This window comes from Bemisia tabaci, chromosome 7 (genome assembly GCF_918797505.1).
Source record: "Bemisia tabaci chromosome 7, PGI_BMITA_v3".
NCBI lineage: Eukaryota > Metazoa > Arthropoda > Insecta > Hemiptera > Aleyrodidae > Bemisia > Bemisia tabaci.
Genome location: NC_092799.1, coordinates 35,697,639 through 35,718,097, shown reverse-complemented (window position 1 = coordinate 35,718,097; position 20,459 = coordinate 35,697,639). Strand labels below are relative to the sequence as shown.

The following is a 20,459-nucleotide window of genomic DNA, read 5'->3' as shown; positions in this document are numbered from 1 at the left end:
ACGCCGCTGTGCGGAACCACGTATCTCCGTTTGCGATGTTGCAGACTTCCTGTCATATTTTGTCTTTTCTTTGGAAAACCAGTGAACGTGATTTACACAAACTGATTGCGGTGTACGCACGGGTCGGAAGACAGTATGTTGGAGTTTTTTAGCTAACGTCCGGTAAAAATCAGCATAAAGCTGAAAATCTCAATACAGAGAGAAAAAGCTCGTATGAGCGCAATTTTCCCTCAAAGAGCTACGCTGATTGGTGCAACACTAGTAACATCAGTAATACTAGTAACTCTGTGTTGAGGTTTTCCAGCTTTATGCTGATTTTTAACACACGTTGGCTGAGAAAACTCCAACATGTCAATGTAATTTCTTGACATTCTTATTTCTTCTTCTCTGTTGATAAATTTTCTGTTAACATTTTAAGCTATACAGCTATCTGGTTTTTCTTCAAAAATAAAATAAGAGCGGAAATTTTGAAACATCGCTGTGGAGGTACGTGATTTTGCACTTAGACCATCAATGTACAAGATTATGCAGCTGTAGAGTGCGACAGAGGACCAGCTGTCCTCGGTGCAGCGTTGAAAAAGATCACAAGCATTAACATGATCGATCTCCTGCCGCCTTTTAAAAGTGCGTAAACTTGTTTGGCGTGGACTCAGAAGCTCGCGAATAGTTAGAGATGAAGATTATGCGGACACTGAGATGATCTATGATCTAAGAATGCCACACCGCATAAATAACGCGGCAGATAGTTTTTTAGCGCATGCGCGCGGCTGGTGAGAAGGATAGGGGATCAGAGGTGGAAGTACAAGTTGGAAGAAGGTTACGCAAGGGAGGGGGAGGCGACCGTAGAAAGAGTTGGTTTCAGCCAGATTTAGTCTCGGCGCACAGTGAATCGAGTCAATCGGGGAGGTCGGACGTGAAATTTTTATCTAAAACTGAGAATGGACCACTAGACAAGGTACGAATTTCAGCATTCTGATACATGTTTCTTACCTAAAATTTCACGTAGAATACGACGCGCACGACGAAAATTACGGAAATCAACTCCTTCCAAAGATATTTAATGATTCTTGGTGCGTGAATTCAAACCACCCGCTCATGAAAACTCAATGCTCTGCGTGATTCACATCGTGCGCTAAACGTTATCATGACAGTCTCTGCGATATAAAAATCTGGCAACCTCAATCTTGACGCTTTGGCTCAGCTGTAGCAAATTGCTTATAGTTTGAACAACACATGGTGGGAAATGAACATTACTCGATTGAGAAGCTTGTTGAAACCGTTGTAGTGCGCGATTTGACTCACGTAGAGCTTCGAGTTTCTTGTGAGCGGGCAGTTCAAATTTCTCATAACCAATGTATAATAAAAACCTTAATATCTTCGTTTGGAGTTTGTTTCATTAGTTTTCGTTGTGCGAATCGTGTTCTACGTGAAATTTTGATTAAGAAACATGTATCAGAATGCTTAAATTCGTGCCCTGTCTAGTGGTCCATTTCAATTTTTAAATCATCACATTTTAAAGCTTTAGCCTTAATCTGCCAAACAAGTTTTTCCACTTGTTTGCCAATACTGGGTCAGTTTCGGCCCCTCTTTAAAATACACAGGATCCTCTTTTTTATCAGTTTTTTTTTTTTTTTTTTTTTTTTTTTTTTTTTTTTTTTTTTTTTTTTTATATAAATGCACGCATTTTAAATGATGTTTTACATCAGAGAAATCTAATAATAGACTTATAGGCCTAATATTTTTTTTTCGTTCCAAAGTTTGGACTATCCAACATTCAACATATTCATGAAAAACACAAATGGCCACCGTCGCGTCTGTCGTCCTCTGGCCGTATAGTACCTGCAGACCATTTGATCCCTGGTAAAAATTGGCGATAGGAGCTGCGTTTCAAAATACCATGGGAGTTCGTATAGCCGACTAAAGAAGGCTATTGAAAATCATATAGCTGGCTGTAGAAAGCGGAGCAAATCATATAGCCGGGCTACACGAAGCTATAAAAAAGTATACAGTCGGGCTGTAGTTCCTATCGCCGGGCTTTACACTTTATCGCCATTGGCTATAAAAGGCTATAAGAAATTGTGTAGAAATTCGTGTGCTTTGGAATTCATTAAGTTTGATACGGAACTACCTTTATATTTACAAAACACACATTATATTTTCCTTTAAACTATTTTTTTCATCAATTAAAATGAGAATAGTCCATACAGAGTGTGCAAACATTTCAAAATCATGAGTTGAAAAACGCTGACTCCGCGAGATTAAATATTAAAGCTTAACACAAAGCGGAGCGGCGACGCACTGGCGCCTACAAACCTAACAGGGATACTTCACGCATTGCGCAATGCGTGAAGTATCCCTGTTAGGTTTGTAGGCGCCAATGCGCGTTCCACGCTCTCTGCCCGCCCGCCGCGCCGCAGCGTGCCACGACGTCTAAAGCAACTGTTTCCCACCAGAGGTATTGCACAGTATCATAAGAAATTGAAGGCTCTCCAACATATTAAGAATGACAGGCATCCTTCAAAAGTACGGAACTTTCCTCGCAAAATAAATCAAGATACTACGGCACAAAAAGAGAGCGGTAGTCCAAAAACTAACTAAGTCGTAGCATCCGTATTTAGTAACGTTTAGCATGAACTTTATCGTCTGGCTGTTGCTTAGTCGCCATCGGCTATAAAAGTCTATAAGAAATTGTACAGCCGGCTACAGGAGCTATTGGAAATCTTGCAGCCGGCTTTAGGTCTATAGTATTTTGGAACACACATTCTACTGCCAATTTTTACCAGGGATCCATCGTGTCAACCCCTGTTTTAGTTTTTTTTCTAGTATAGGATGATCCCTGGCTTCGATTTTACCTCAGGGATGATAGCAGCATTATTATGGGTCGTTAAAAAAAAAAAAAAAAAAAAAAAAAAAAAAAAAAAAAAAAAACCGAAAATTCCGCAGGAAACGGGAGACAAGTTAAAATTGACCCGGTATTGCCGTTCTCGCGGTAGTCGTAAAAAAAAACTGTAGCTACTCGATTTTTTTTTTTTCAGTGGTTTTTCTTTTTAATTCATGTAATTCAATGTCTTTGTTGAGCTATTTGTGAAGGTAAAGTTTCCAGGGGCAGCGGGTGAAAAATGAGCGTTCTTTTACGAAGCGCCGGGTGAAAACTTCAAAAGTGACCAATGCGTTTAGCAGACTAGGACTAAGAAGAAAATTTCGCAAGGAAACCAAAGGAACCACTTTTAAGACCTCAAAGTTTGGTATAAACGGAGTTATAAGCGTTTAAAGTTTCCAAATTTTGTCCGACCTCTCTCATTGGCTCTATCCACTGTGCGGCGTGCGCGTGCCGCTTAGTCCGGTGCAATCCAGAACGCACTGGTATTACTGGTAAGAGCAGACCACCCTCAACTTCATCACAGCTTCCGCGTGGTTTCTCCCTCGCCTGGCCCTACCGGCCCCACCCCTGTCCTTGTGAAACTCTGAACCAACCCCCGTGGTGGCAAAGTACGCCGATGACGAAACGCCACAAACGCGTATCCGAGGCCGGATTAGCCGAGGCGTCGGGGTGCTTTACTGCCGTGCTTGAAGGAATAATGCCGCACGTACCTTCAGGCGTTGCCAAATTTACTTTTCGAACCCCGAATTTTTCGGGCATCTTATCATGTTTCCCCTCCAAAGTCTGAGAATTTTGTTCACAATTTGATTACTTATGCATCAGAGGCGGATCCAGCAATGTGGCAATACCAGATTTCGTCCATTTAAACCTATGCTAAGTAATCGATACTTGTCGAATCACCTGTCCCCTCCAAGAATCGATAGGTTTCCATGGGTTTAAATGGAGAACAGACAATGTTGCCAATTTGCTGGATCCGCCAATGAGTATTTGAAAATTTCCAAGAAAATTACGCACGACTCGCCTCAAAAATTAACGTTTTGTCGAGGAAGATTTGGCAAGTATCGAGTGTTCTTGTGGCGTTTTTCCTTAGGACGGCAGTTTAGCCCCCGACACCCCGGACCCTCTAGAACTTTTTTTCTATTATTATTTTCAATCGTTCTTTTCTCTGCGAGTGGCCCGATCAAATCTTTTGGGAGCCCTTGAAGTGTCTTGGAAACGTGAACCGCCTTCAATTTATGAGGTATGCATCTCGCAATGCGGGCCGTTTCACCCATCAGCGCCCTGGGACCCTGAGCGCTAAAATCCGGCCCTTCGCGTATGTATCTCCTTTGGAGCGTTTCAGAATTCAGAATCTCCGCTCATATTTCGGTAATTTTTGAAAGATCTAAGGAGGACAAAACATCATTACTTGAAATTTTCGCAGAAAACTCCTCACACAGAGAAGAAACGTCACGGTTGGTTTGTAGAGATGATGATGATTATTTTGCCATAAAAAAAAGAGAAAAAAATAACAGGTAGGAAGTTTTTAGCGTGTTACAAACCGAGATTCGCGTTTTTGAAATTTCACCGTCGATGTATGGTAGGATGAGCTTTGGTCGCATTATTAATTTTTCGTTAAAACATGATGACGCGCCATCGACCAGCGCCAATTCTTAGCGGGCCGTTGAATATAATCCGGCATGGACTGATCGTGAAGTCGTGTCCGGTTAATATATTGATACAAAAACAATAAATAGTGTGACGAAGGTTTTTTCAGAAGGCGCGCGCTCATGTAGATTAGACAGATAGGTAAATCGAATGCCTTGACGTTAACCACCAATGCGCTTTCGTTTTCACTCAATTAATTTGCTGTTTCTGGCAACGAGAGTCGCTTTTAATTCGTGTGCCAAATTACCCCGAGCTCCATTCAGCAGCATTAAATTTAACGTGGATTACTTAGTGCATTGTGGTAAAGTTCAGAGTCATGAATAGCTTTATTATTCCAAGCTTTTCCTAATGTATAACGTTTAATGCCGCCTCTCAATTTTTCTTAGAAAAAAAGATGAAAAAAAAGTTATAGGAAAAATATGAATATAAAACAGGTGACACAATGACAGAATTGACTTTAAACCAAAACAAAGTGAAGAATTTTGGGAGGGCTCTGGATAGAACTATCTCGATTATCGACATCACCAATGTGAGTTATCGTATTGATTTACAGGGCCGGATTTACCTATACTTGCCGCCCGTGGGCCGCCTGTATTTTGCCGCCCCCTTCTCATTCGTTTTGAAACATCAATAAAAACCATCAAATGAACGTGCCAGCGGGGGAGGGGTGCATAAGACGCGTTTACTTGTGTTGAACACATTTTTTGGGAAAGCCCTGTCAACACTTCTAGCAAAAGTGCACGGAACTTTGCGCGAAAGTTAATCTCTGTGTGGACAAGACCTTCCATTCATAAGAAATGAACGAAAAAATTATGAAAGAACAAACATAAATGTGGATTCCGCGCCGCGCAGACCGCACCGTGTTTGGCGCAATGCTTGAAGTATTCCGACAGTCTTGTAGGCGCTGAGTTTCACGCCGACGCGCTGAACGCACTGTGTTTGACGCAATGCTGAAGTATTCACGCAGTCTTGTAGGCGCTATGCGTTTCACGTGATCGCACTGTGTTTGCCGCAATGCGTGAAGTATTTGTGCAGTCATGTAGGGGCTAATATGTGTTACATGCCGATCGCCGCGCCGAAGGCTTCTCCTTTTCATCTCAAGTCTTCGTCATCTTTTCTTTCTAAGTCGCGCCGTTCCAGGCCAAATTGCGTGTTTGGTTTCTCTCTTAACTCGACTAATTAAAGGTGCTGTCTCATATGTATCACTGAAAGACGACAAAAGTAGAAATTACTATATTCTCAGAAAATAGAGATTTTGTCGCCTTTTCTCGTTTGTAATTTTTTTTTCTAAATTCGAATTTTCTATACCTACATTTAAAAAAATTTCAAAATTTGCAGCCCCCTATAGATTTGCCGCCACGGCCGCGGCCTATGTGGCCACCCCCTTAATCTGGCCCTGTTGATCTAGATCCAAGGGGTATATCATGGGGCTTCGCTCGTGTAAATGTGAACCAATTTCGTCTTACGTGATCCGATTCTGGAAATTCAGCCGCAAGTAGGGTGTCTTTTAGGGAAAGAAAAAATATAAGACGCTTTCAAGTTAAGTAAACTCTTCTATGAACTGGTGCCATATATTTGATTTTCCATAATGTAATTACAGATAGAAATACCCAGGCCGCAACCCCACGCGTGGGTCAAAGGTATTTAGATTACCAGTTCAAATAAAAAACTGCACCATTCTTCGGGTTGAACGCATGTTACGTAAATTCTATGGTTGACGGGAATTCATGTACCCCATTTCCGGCCGCGGGCGCGGGATCCACTTTCCGGTATCTGTTTCCGGTTCCGGTTCCTTCCTGGTCCGTGATTGGTTAGTGGACTCTAGTCAGTGGCCAATGAAGGTTCTTTCTCTTCTTAGGTTATGTTATTGTTATTGTTTCGTGCATGTGTAATGTGAACTTGTAATATTTATTGTGTATATCTTTTATGGATGTGAATCTTTACTTGTGAACATTCTCTCTCGAGAAGAAGATTATGTATATGAATATTTTTCAAACAAATTTTGCAGCAGTCGATGCCATATAATTTTCTAAAACATACATATCACTCGAGCCCGTTTGTTTTTTTGGTGAATTAGTTTTCAAAACCAAGATTAAAATCTGGGTTTCCACTATGAATGGCCAGTAGCAGGAAGTCATCAATGTTGATCAGTAAAGACCATTCGGTTCTGTAAGTGAAGGCTTTACCGTATAATTTGCCACAACATCTGTTTGTGAGTGATTTTTTCAGTCGCATGTGTGTTTCTTGCAACTAATCGTAAGTCATTTATTTTCCTCTGTACAGGTGGACTCCTGATTTTCTATGCAATTTTCTACTCTGTGTTGGCTCTTCTCTTCGCAATTTGCATGAAAGTACTTCTCTCAACATTGAATGATCAGTCACCAAGATGGCAGCTCGAAAGTTCTATTATTGGAACAAATCCAGGTATGATTTCCAGTGTTTGACATTCCTAGTAAATTCTCTAGCAAGTAATGAGGATTTATCGCAGTGACAGCTCAATTAAGTAGCGGACATGTCTTCTTACATTGGTTATTAGCTATCTAGCCCACACCAGGCCCCACTGGGTTGGAAAGAATCTGTACCACTGACATTAAATATATATTTCAACAGCATAAAATTTCAGTAGACAACTTTTGGTTTGATTGACCAATCACCCTAATGAATATTGTCTTATAAAAAAAAAAGACGATGTGAGAGAGCGAGGAGGATATACAAATGTTCGCAACACTAGATGAAGATCACCATTTACTTTTGACGCAAGCACGTAGACTGTATTCAAAAGAGTTCAGGATGGAACACTTGGACTTAACTGAGAAACGCTTGAATATGTGAGAGGAGGGTGACACATGCTTTCGGATCTATAAAGATAACAATGGACCAAGAATCGAGTAAAGCTTGAGTAGGTATTGAAAAGGAGCTTGATGTCATAATTCATGCCATTCGTTGGCTCTTGCTGATTGGAGAGTTTTGCTCTTGGTTGTGAGCAATCTTGTCAATCAAGTCATCATCATAAAATTGATAGCACTGGGTAAATGGGTAGATAAACTGAATTTGGAATAAAGGAGGGACCTTCAGCTTGAAGACTGAATAACTGAAATGAACAAATATTTAATACAAAGAAAAATGGGAAAATTGGAACTGAAAATTTCAATGGAAATATTGACACGCCTTATCTGAACTTTATCTGTCTCAGGTTTTAAAATTTGAGCAAGAAATATTTTAATCTTCAGAGGTGCGAGGTTTCAAACCTTTTCAATATGTCTCTTGCAAAACTTGAAATTTCCTCACAAATGATTATCATCAAGAACTTATCTATTTTTAAATGTTTTATTTCCGTTTGATTATTGGAATGTTAACTTGATATTTTTCAGGGCTCGGGTACAGACCCATGTCACCCAATGTTGATGATGGTTCAGTTATATGGTACCAGCATAAAAATGCAACTAACATTAAAATCTGGACTTCTTCATTGGACACATTTCTCCAAGGTAATTTTTTTTACCCTTTCATCAAATAAAGTGAAAATTTCAGTTGATTTATAGAGGAGGTACCAGTGCCAAAATAATATGAATGGATGCTGACTCCTTTCATTTCCCTCTGTATTTTTAAGGAACTATCATGGAGAGCTGGCTTGTTTATCAAAACAAGAAAAATTCTTACAAGTATCCACCATGAGTACATATTGTGACGTCGAAGAAACTAACAAGAGATAGTGTGTGTATCAAAAATTCTTCCCAGTATTGCCATGCTAAGGAAAAATTTTATATGAGCCTTCAAGTGCTCCTAAATTTCCTTTGCATTTAAGTGCATTGAAGGAGCTTTTCATTGGTACCAAAACGGTTTAGCTCGGATCAACCGTTTTAAGGTTATAGAGAGTTACAGATGCTGATGTCTGTCAACTTGCCTGAACTTTAAAGCTTAACGAAAAATGAACGAGGCACTGAGGAAAATTTAAATTTATGTTTCTCAACAAAGGCCACTGAGCAGTATGAGTAGGTCAAATTTCATCAAATTCAGAAGGGCTGAGGTCAAAAAAAGCCAATTTTTGGTCTGATTTGGTGGGAAATTACCCTATGATAAAATACGCTTTCCCAGAAAAACTCTGTTTATTTTTTTAGAGTAGAGTTTTTTTGCAGGTTTTGTTCTATTGATTTACCACATACATTCTCACAATAATCTCTTTCATAATATTTTTTCAGGATATAGAGATCCACAAAGTTTACCTGGAGGCGTGACAAACCAAGTTATCTGTGATTATGAGAAGGGCCCAAGCCGTGGAAAAGTTTGCGATGTGGACATGTCAAGGTTTGGTCCATGCACAAGTGAAACTGGATATGGATTCCCACAAAGCAAACCTTGTATATTTATCAAATTAAACCGGGTAATACACTTTTTGCACTGCTAAGTATTTACTTTAAGGTACTTTAACTCAAAAGGGATGTTGAGATTTTGATGCCAATCGATAGATAGCAAACTGATGACCAGTGCCAGAAATCTGACTCAGGGATTCCCAGCAGAGCTAGCACTCCTGTCAAATGCTGAGCATGTAATGTTGTTTAGGGAGCAGTGGCTCAGTCATTATAGTTCGGGCAATCAAATTAGACAGAGTTAAACAAAGGAATTTTCAAGCAGACAAATAATTGCAATATCTGATCCCATTATGGTTGTGTTAGATCTTTATCTGATCGCCTGTTTCTTGTCAACATAATCTTTAGTCTACTGCAGGGATTTAGAGCTGAGGTTTGAGGGAGCATCATAAACGGAGCCGCATCGGCGTGCAAAGCGGAGGCCCGGCGCGGACTTTCATGCCGTGTCGAACAGTGCGCCGGGGGAACGCATTTGCCGTTGAGGCGGCTTAACCTGGTGAAGCCGACACCTGGCTGATTTTCTGATGCTGCATCAGTTTTGATGCTGAGTCCAGCATCAAAATTAAGGCGGCTTCAATTAGCAGACACGTCGGACGCCAGCGCCCCGGGCCCGGCTGCCGGTCGGCTAATTGCACCGGGCTGTGTTTTCAACCCTTCCTCAGCGTCCACTTCTTAGAACTTCTCGGCGAGGCGTGGGCCGCCGCCACGACAAAGGGGTGTTCTGCGAATTCATCGCCAAGTCGGAGGGTCGCGGTCTTCTGGGACAGCCCCGTCGGTAGTTAAGCTGGGTGGCGGGTCCGAAAATTGAGACCGTATCGGGCCGCAAGCCGAGGGTCCGGCCTCAGAAGTTGAAGCCCATGTTGATCCCTGAGCCAGCATCAAACCTCAGCATCAGCGCTTAATGCTGGCTCGGTCGGCACTCCAGCATTGGGCTTCAATGCCCGAAGCCGGCGCCGGCAGGTTACGCGCAAGGCGCGGCGCCGCATGCCCGCACGGCCGCTACCTGGGCATACGGCATTAATGCTGAAGCTACGACTCGATGCTGTGCAGCACAACCTCATGAGGCGCCTCAAATGCCTGGTCTACTGCCATCCAAATATTTGCAAACCACTTTTTTAAAATTTTCTCCAGTAGTGTCTGAAAGAATAAAATGCATGTGATTCAGTTCATTTTATTCCTAATACAGGTGTAAAGTTGTACAATAATCGGGAAATTTTATCTACTGAGCTTAGCAGATCAGAATTTCAAATAACTTATTCTCGAGATATAATGTTTTTCAAACTGCAAACTTTACTCTGCTGCAACTCTTATTTGACGTGACATTTTTGGCTTTTCTTTTTCCCCTAGGGTCGTTAGAAAATTCCTCCATGTTCCAATATTAATGAATCGATTTGAGTTTTTTAAACTGAAGTCCATTTCTCCATGAATAGTCACTTTTGATGAATTCATTTTCAAATCTGAAAATTTGATTAACCTGTGTCTTCGCTTTTAATTTAGATTTACGGATGGGTACCTGACTTTTACAATGATTCAAGAGATCTACCGCGTGATATGCCAGAATCACTGAAGAAACACATCAGAACTATCACAGACCCAAAACAGGTAAAGCACCAAATTTTATTGGTGTATTATTTATAACTACTTTTACTGCCAGTGTGTTTTTGCGTAATTATTTCTATTGGGCCACAAAACGTGCAAACAAATTGCAAAATGCAAACGCTTCAAACCACAGTTACCTCTGTTTGCCATAATTTTAGTACTTGCCACATGGATAGCCCAAGTGTGAAACGTTGCATCTTTGTTCACGACGTTGTTCTTTTCCTGACATATTTTTTTTTTTTTGAAAACTGGTCAACGCAACTCTTCAAAAACTTCCTTAATTTTCCTTCTCTGTTAGCTGAATATCGTGTATTTTCAAGCTACTAGGTTTGTTTGTTTCTCCTCAAAAGAATAGCATAGCAGCGGAAATTTTGATACTCTGCAATGGAGATACGGGGTTTTGCAATGATCATATCCGTCACTAGTGCTTATATGTGAGGTGCTGGGTGCGAGATGCCCCCTCTCAGTTGCTTTGTTTCGGAATTTTCATCATACTAATTTATGTGTCAGAAAAGAATGTAATAGATGACTTTTCCAGAATTTTTTCTGTAGGACATCATAAAATCATTAAAAATATTCAGTAATAATTTCAATGGAATGCACGCATTCCACTTTCCTTACAATGAATGAAATGTTGGCAGAGATTCTGAAACACTGCTTTGGAGAAGTGCCCTGCTTGCTCTCAAAGCCTCATATATCACTAGTATTCTACAACTAGCCGTGTAAAAGACCAGCAAAAAGCGCCTCTTATCACACAACAGCCAGATAAAACTGAATACTTGCAGGGGTGTAAAATTTTTCAAAAACGCAGAACGTTTCTTATGGTCCTGCGGTCTTGCCTAAATCGTTCAGTGTGCATAAATAAGTAAATTTTGTGCCTGGAAAATAAAAGAAAAGAGATTTTCCTCTAGTTCTAAATGTCTTAGCTTCGAAGGTCAGACTGTAATTTTTTAAGACATGTGTAAAAGTTCTTCATTAGCCTTAGTTGTTCCTCCAAATATTTCTCGATTAAAAATAAAAATAAAGGGGAAAAAAATTTAAAAATAAAGGCATCAAATTATTTTGTCATTATTTGGTACGTGATTGACGGTCCTTCTAGAACTTTGTTTCAGCACCCTTCCTCCAGCTTGAATCCCTAATGTGATGTCCTTCCTGATGCTAGCTACGATTGCTGAACATTGTTAACCTTTTAATCTGGCCACAACTCTTTAAAAAATTAAACCATCAGATTAAGAATCAAGGCTTGTCTCCAAAAATGATTCTGTCTCTTATTATCACTGAAGTAATATGGGCATTCATCCCACCCCATTGAAAGTGCCAGACGTCCTAGCAGTTGATGTAAAGCCAAATTTTGGTTCAATATTGTCTTGAAATCCAACATTTGAGTGTTGCATAAACTTGAATATTTTGAGAGGAGACCAAAATCTTCTATACTGGAAAAGAATTGCACAATGATTCTAGATATTTCAAAAAGTACAAGATATCGACTGTATAAGTACGCAACCACGAATCTTGGTTTGTGACATTATTTTTACACCTTATTTTAGCTTACCTCATTTTTTTAAATTTTTTATACCTTAGTTTTTAAATAGAAAACCACGCAACAGAAATGCTTGAAAACCGCCATGATTTTTCTTTTCTGCGCGAAGCAAATTCTGCGAAAACTTCAAGGAATGATGTCGATTTGTGCTCCTTTAAAAAAATAAAATAGGAGCAGAGACTTTCAAACACCACAAACAAGACCCAAGGTTGCAAACTTACACTTTCGATGTGTATCAAATCCCTCAGTCCACTAGTCCCTGTGCATTTCCAATTATGGTTTGATTTTTTATTTCAGTTGAGAACTGTGTGGGTCAGCTGTCATGGTGAAGGCCCAGCTGATGTTGAAAATGTTGGCCCGATCAAGTACTATCCTCAACAAGGCTTCCCAGGATACTTCTATCCATTTGAGAACACTGAAGGATATCTTAGTCCACTAGTCGCCGTACATTTTCAAAATCCTAAATGTAAGTTTTCAAAATTAATTTTTGATGGCACAGCTTGGAACTTGGAGTTTTCCCATGAAGGTAAAAAAGAAGGGCATGTTAACTCAGCCATCAGTTTTATGAAATCCAATGTAGTCTTTGAGTAAAGCAATCATATTACAGTCATCAAGCGGCAAATTTTTACGTGTGTTAGGAATGGGTGAAATATATGAGCTTTTAAAGCCCAGCCTAGGGGGAAAATAGGGTTTATTGGGTTGTGGGTTTTTACTTTTCTGGTAAATTAGAAATTTTGTTTGACATATCTAGAAAAGCTAACTGATCTTTAATAATCGAATCGCAGACCTATTAACACGGACTTGTTTTGAAAACACCAAAAATGTCTGCAGTTTGACTAAATAGCGGTGCTGCAGGAGAATAATTTCATGAAGCTGCATGGAATTTACCCCAAGGAGTTCAAAACTAGTTTTTTCCAGTTGAAGTGGAATGGGCATAAATGAATCAATGTTGGCAGGGATTGTTTCGAAAGAGATAAGTCAGGGGCATCAAAATTAGTGGTAATCCCTCTTTAATGAACAACAAATGACAAGTTTCATTTAAATTAGCTGCCAAAAACAATGATTTTGAGCAATTTGTCACTTTTTGGCAGGAATTTCTAATGTGGATAGCTAATTAAGCTTTTGGAATAGCAGGGATAAGTTTTTGCTGATTTTTAACGTTGGTATGATTGAACTTTGAATAGTAATTTCCTGTAAAAGTTTCAAAGAAAGAATCTTTGTTTCAAAATCATAGCCTTTGACAAATCAGGTTAATTCTTCAAAATCCTTTGGTTTTACCTGTTAAAAATGTAAATTTGTATTTTTCAATTTTACACACACATACACAAAAAAGTAGCTCTCCTGAGTGTGTCAAGGATCTTATTCATCTGGCCGGTCACATTTTCAGGAGCGTCTGAGGGCCCTTATTATCATGAAGGTGACATTGCCCCTTCATCTTTCTCAACATCCTGCTCCTCGGTTCATAATGCTCTCAAAATGTTTCTACTGTAATGAAATACCTTTAAAAAGAAAAGATTCAAATAGATTTTAAATTCTTGCATCTAAAGGTTGGTTTTAATTTTATTTTTCAGTGAATAATCTTATCAACATAGAATGCCGCGCTTGGGCGAAGAACATCATTTACAGGAAAAGTCTCCACCACAGAGAGGGCTCTGTGCATTTTGAGCTTCTTATAGATTAAGAGATTCGTCAGAGAGCCATTCTCATGACCTGAATTCACTTGTTAATCTAGGCATCTCGTCGCTTTGTCTGGAACGGAGGAAGTCCCCACCGTTCTTGTTCAAGTCATTGTCATAGACCCTAACTTGAACCATCATGGATCATTCAATTTTTCCTATGTATGTACTTAATCTCGTTTACCCTCCTAAAAGTGTTAATTAGTCTGTATTACTTTGTCAATTTTGTTTTTCTTTTCTTTTATCGTTTTTTCTACATGCTAAGAGTTCATGTACAAATTGCCGGTCTTAATTCTGATGGAGCATCCTGAAGATCAAATTTGATTTGTCTATGAATATTATTTAAAGTAACAAACGTTATATAACTTTCTAAAATTAGGTGCTGCCTAAACTAGATAGAACAAAATCAAAATCTGACATGGGGCTGTTGCCAAGTTTCATAAGGGGGGCACGGCTAACTTCCTTTTATTATGACTGAAATGGAACTTTTGGTCTGAATTCCATTGAAAAGTTGTAATAACTTTTTTAAATAAAATTGCGCTCAGGAAGGTAGGGGACCTAAAAATTTTAGAGAGAGGTATTCCTCGAGCTCATGCTCCCCCCCCCTCCCCTAGTCAAGGTCCCCGTTTTTTCACCAAATAAAGTGGAAAAACTTTTCATACACTTTGAGTTCCGAGTATACCTCAACTTTTGCAAAAGAAATGTTGTATCGTTTCCTATAATTGAAGGCTTAAAGTAGGAAATATTCACCTAAAGAAATTTGGAGACTATCATATCTCCATATGAACTTGTTTTATGAGGTACGAGTTTTTTCAAATCTCTAGATGTAGATGGATTAGATATCTCCGCTCAATGGATCCGGTCAAGTACCATCATCTTGAGCATTCTATTGATTTACTATTCTCTATTTTTTTATGAATGATTGTCAAGTATTGTTGGACATGATATGGTATTACAAACATGCAAGCTTTTGCTCTCAGCAGAAATTAACATAGTTTTTCGATGGATCCGAAGAATGACACTAATTCTGAAAGGGCAATTTTTTGACGCAGAAATATTTGTACTTTTGCTAATTTTTTTCCCAAGATGGTTCACAGTCGTTGGTTGTATGTAAATTTTGAACCAATCCAAAGAAACAGGCTGATTGACAAAGTTACATATCTGTAGACTATATAGAATGTCAAGCTTTGAGAGGGGTGTTTCAAAAGTATTGTCCTTGCTTCCTCACCACTTAACTCACCAGCCTTTGTCAGGGCTGTCAGGCATTGAATAATTTTCATGGAATCCATCTCAAATGTAAAACGATCAATTTAACTCATTGCGACTACAACTCACACTACTACTACTACCATACTATTGTGGAAACAATTATAGAAATGAACAGAAGAACAAGTTTTCATTCAACATTTCTTTATGGCAATTGTGAGCAGAATTTCCAACAGCTTGATTGACCACCGCTCATATTTTCTATGACTGTTGACTGCCTTCCATCATAAAACGATCTTAAGCTTTTAAAAAGTGTTGTTTTGTTGAGTGAAAGTTTGCGTAAGAGTAAGCCATAATTTGTTGATTTTGATATGAAGAGCCTCCTTGTATAAAGGAAAATCCCTCTGTGGATTCTAAAGGATAATAAGGAAGTTACCATTTTCAATCAAAGAAAGTGAGATGGATCCTTCTGTTATTTTTTGTTTATTTTATGATACATTGTGAGATTGTAACGAAAGTGCTAGTCCAAAAACTCCTGCAGTTGAGGAGAATAAAAAAGAATTTTCTTCCTATAAATTATTGTTATTGGTTCAGAGGTTTGCTTCGGTGAAAGTCACCAGTGCGAGTGCAAAGAGTAACCAAATCAGAGTGATCAAGTGGGAATATGAAAGCTGATACCAGTTTAATTTTTTTTTTTATTGCTTGTGCATGGATTTTAATTCCTAATATTCATTGTAAGAACCTGCAAGAAATTTTATCCATTAAAATTTTGAATCTGTGATATTTGAAATCAAAGCAAGATAGTTTGTGAACTACAAAGTTTCACGGATTTAATCTGGACCAAGGAAGTATCAGTGCTTGGACTATATCGTTAATTTTAAATTTGATCTCAAGAGAATTTTGTGAAATTTGCACTCTGATTTGGTTATTTTATTATGATGTGTGTCTGTAGAGGAACCAACATATAGAGGTGTCTTGTGTCTTACCAATCAATCAAAGAAACATCACAATCACTCACTGAGACTTCAGCACTGGAGTGAGGGCAGTTTAAATCATCTGCATGAAGGATAGTGTTTAATAGCAGGCTTTTTTTAATAAATGTGAGACATGGAAAGCATCATGTTATTTCCTAGAATTCTGTGTGATTTATTTTTCTAGTTGTAGCACTTTCAGCCTCCATTGCTGTGCTTTTTGGTCTACTGTCATGGGTAGAAATGTTGGTTCCTTTATGATTTGTTTTGATCGCTGCCTGAGTGGCAAGTTTTGGTTTAATTTTTTCTTTAATATGTTTATCTACTATTCCCTCATTCATTTTGTATCTCCTGTTTTTGTATTGATTCGAGGGATTTCTCGCCCTATTAAATTTTCAAAAGAAAGGCGAGTCATTAGATGTAAATAAAATTAGCAGCTTATTGCAGGTATATGTATCTTTTCTAATGTATGTCAAATCCATTCGAAGCGCCGCCATCTGTTACGCAGTTCCCTCAGCCTTATAAAATATCTTCCTTTTTAGCGCTAATATGTAGGATGTACTCTACGCTAGTGTTATCTCGTTTAGTTTGGTTTTATTATCAAGTAGATAACTGTATATACAAGTGTAACTTTTTGTCAAATTAGAAGAAAAATTGGTCAGCATAGGCGTTAGGGCATCTAAAAAGGATCAAAGCTACTCCAAGAGAAAAACTATCTTATTCTGAATGATTTTTACGCTAACCATCAGTGAAATCTCCTCGCCCCGCCAGTATTAAGTCGTAGGATTAGGAATCATTGTGTTCGTAAAAAAAAATTAGAATTTAAGCAAGCCATAATTTTATTTCCAACTGTTTTAATTGTTCTCAACTGTAGAGGCATCCTTTCGGTCTCAAATTCGTTTCAATTTCTTGCAGTTCAACCTTACACATAAGTTAGGGTCGGCAAGCAAAGTATCAAGTTGGTAAAGCTTCTAACTTGTCATTTTATAACTTTTTCAATCATTTTTCAGCTTTCTCAATCGCAAAGTGAGTTTCAATCTAACTTCGCTCTCCATTTGTCCATTGCTCAAAAGATGAAAATAGAAGGTTAGCGGTTTTAATTAACGAGGTTAAAATTATGGTTTGTTTAATCCTGCACATTAAAACTTACTTAATTTTTAAACCCGCTGTACTTAATTGTAATAGATTATTTTGAGTAATTTGCACCGTGTCAATGTTTAAGCGAAGACTTTTTTCCTTATATACTGTTTTGTCTTGTAACTGAAGGAGTCGTTCCTTAATTTCGAATACCACCATTACCGTTCGCTCCCCTGTATGAACTCTTTATACTCTGAGAATTGTCACTATTTTAAAACTTTTTTTTATGTTTGTTTAGTTTCAACAGAGAAAAAGATAACTACATATTTGATCGCTTGACTGATTTTTACAATCGTTATATGACAAAAACAAACAAATTTGTTTCAACTTGCATTTTTGCCCAGGATACTTTAAACTCAACTTGCTAAATTTTTAGATCAATGCACCATCGCTCAGCATTTTTTTCACCCGCAATTCATGATTAACACTGTTAGTTTCAGTACACCATTTAATTTCTCTCTGTGTGTGGATAGTATTCATAATGAACAAAGCACTTAATCTTCCTTTATTTTTTGAATCCTTGCAAGGAGAAACATTAAGAACCTTTGGACTAGAGATGGAGTGAAACAAAAATTAAACTAATTTCTGATCAAATGTGCGTTAGGATTAGTTGCGATAGTCGCTTTGCTTGGAAATGCACGTTTTTCATCGATCGCAAAAGTTTTGTTTCTCAATCACTGAAGGCTTATTCCTTTCTCTTCTACTTAATGTTTTGAAAGACTCCATACTTGATCTATTTTTAAGTAACGCCACTTTAATTTAATGTTGGCTGCAATATCACTGCCCAGTTTTAATTTGTGAAAAGGGAGTTTGTCATTCATCTTAACTCTGATGGAGACTTACGACGTTAATGCTGTTATTGACGATAGTTTTTAATGGGTACTTGCATGTTTAATGCAGAACAGTTTGATATGATGAATGTAAAGAATTCTGGACCCTAAAAATAAATTTTGAAATGTCAAGAGCTCTTACACATAATAAGACACATAGCCACATCTTTTTGCAAAACATTTCATCACATACGATTTTGAAAATAAATTAATTTGTAATATTGTGGCAAAACTTGACGTGATTTCCTAAGAACCCTGCATACAGGAGGAGGTTTACTGCCTCTTAGTACATTCCGATGAAATTTTTAAGCGGGTCAGCATAAATTTTATCACTAGATCAAAGCCAAAAAATTAGGTGATAATGTCGGGTAGGAGCTATAGTATTTGCAATGGAACATGCATCTGAAAGAGGCAGTTGGGAAATTAAAGAAGGACAGCAGGGCCGAGGAGGATTGAGAATAACATGTTGTGCAATTCAATGCCGTTCATTTCAAGATGAGGAAGCTGACGAGCTCCTCGTCGTGCTACTGGTCAAATCCGAAAAGTAATTTTCTCATGCAGGGGAAGTAAGTAAAGGGCACGATGTTTCTGACAGAAAAGCCTACACGTAATCATCCAAGCAAGATTGTAAAAGCATCGGCATGTTCAATTGCGAATATATTGGCCCCTTCCTGACTGAATCATCTAAGTTTTTGGCTTTGACCTATGTTGAGCCTTTTAAATTTCATCAAAACGTATCAAGTGCTAGTAGACCCTCACTTGTGCAAGGTTCTTTTAATCTAATTTTCATAAAATTTTCTCATAATGATGCTTTTAACAGTCCTTAATGGTTTTTTTTTTTCATTCAATTCATACACTCCGCAGTTTGCTTAAGTATTTATCTTAGTGGTTTTAGCAATATTGTATTGTAATTATGATCATGCAGTGGAAGAATTTCAAGTAAAAAGAGAAAGTTATGGAAAATTACATTCTAATGTTTGATTTCGAATTTTTCACAGGCCATGCAATAGAGTCAGAAACCAGTTTTTTTACCTACTCTTACTATAAAAAGGTGAAAACTGTCCTTGAATAGGAATAATTTTTTTAGAAAAGATAATATTGATATTAGAGAAACTCCCCATCTTGAAATCGCTCCTTTGGTGGAGTTTTTACCCCTGGCACTTTCACTTACCACAACCTTGACTTTCAAATAATCATCTATTTGCGTAGGTATTTACCTGCAAACACTAGAACTGCCTCATTTAAGAAACAAGTAGGTCACGTAGAAGTTAAGGATTGCATCTCAAAAGCTTTGGGAAAGAGACCTTTTAAATGTGATGGAGCCTTGTGAATAAACAGCAAGATTGCTCCACTTTTTAACTATATGTTGTAAGTAGGTATCCAGGGTATGTTCAATTCGATGCATTTTTCGCCTCTCTCGGAATTTTTTGAATCAATTTGTAATTTTACTATCAATTTGTTATAAGATGGCACCCGAAAGCAGTACAACCAGATTTTATTTTCTTCTTGTATCGAAATATTTGATGTAGCCTTGCTGAAGCTTATTTTCTTTGCGAAAGAATTGTTGCTGTACCTTATTTGGAGATTTTTCAAAATGTTTCGTTGTGTAAGCCCATCAAGTGAAGGAAAACAAAACAGATAATGATTATGTTTGTACCTACGGACACTTGTTTGAATTTTTATAAATTATTTTTTTAATAAAATCTCCTATAAATTAAAATGCTGTTTTTAATTTATCTTGATCAAAAATCTTTAGAAAAAAGACTCAACAACTGTATATTTTTTTAGTCGATAATCGTTATCTATTTTTACAAGTTACACCTAAATATCTTATTTCTGTATGGAGGTCGATATGTTTAATAAATAAATAAAAAAAAAAAAGATCCAAAATCTTTTTTCGGAAGTATCAAAGTTCATTTTCAAGAGGATTGCATTTAGCAAAAAGGATCTAGCGCTATTACAGTATTGTAAAAATGTTGCCTTTCCATAATTATCTAAAAAATCTCTCAGATACCTAAGTGAGTAGAATTGGCTTCCCACCAAGAAATTGTTAATTTTAATGGAAAATAATTGTGGAAATTTTAACACTGTACATACCTATATTAAGTATTTTTAAAAGAAAAGGAGAAGTTCCACGATTTTGAAAGCACTGTAATCGCTGGTTCTATTTTTGCTAAACAAGATCCAAGAATAAGTAGGATTACCAGATTGGCAAAGTAGCAAAACTTATGAAAAAATAAAAATAAATAGAATATCTATACGGTATTTTTAGTTTTTGAACAGGTATGAATCGTGATTTTTTTATACTTATGAAATTCATTAATGTGATAAACATCGATGGTGAACTCCAAAAATGCGAATTTCAGTTGCAAAGTTTTTAAACCTTCGCTCCTATTTTATTTTTTAAAAGGAGACCAAATCAACATCATGGCTGAAATATGCTCAGAATATTCTTCACGTAGAGAAGAAAAATCAACATAGTATTCTAGAAATTTTGTTCAGTGAATTTCTGTGTTGAAAGTAAAGAAAAAGATCCTGAACAAAGCATGAAGGAACTTATTTTGTGAGGTTCATGTTACTTTTGTGGTAATGAGATTGCTTCCTT

The 20,459-nt window shown here is 37.7% G+C and overlaps 1 protein-coding gene across 1 annotated transcript in view; it reads left to right on the top strand.

Moving 5' to 3' along the window:
* Positions 1-19,574, top strand: part of LOC109032079 (sodium/potassium-transporting ATPase subunit beta-2) — a 66,677-nt gene extending 47,103 nt beyond the window's left edge. The window contains exons 2-7 of the mRNA XM_019044016.2: positions 6,812-6,952; positions 7,900-8,016; positions 8,728-8,909; positions 10,393-10,497; positions 12,332-12,500; positions 13,606-19,574. Coding sequence (XP_018899561.2) covers positions 6,812-6,952; positions 7,900-8,016; positions 8,728-8,909; positions 10,393-10,497; positions 12,332-12,500; positions 13,606-13,715 — 824 coding nt within the window. The 3' untranslated portion in view covers positions 13,716-19,574. The remainder of the gene's footprint in view (positions 1-6,811; positions 6,953-7,899; positions 8,017-8,727; positions 8,910-10,392; positions 10,498-12,331; positions 12,501-13,605) is intronic.
* Positions 19,575-20,459: the final 885 nt, after the last annotated feature.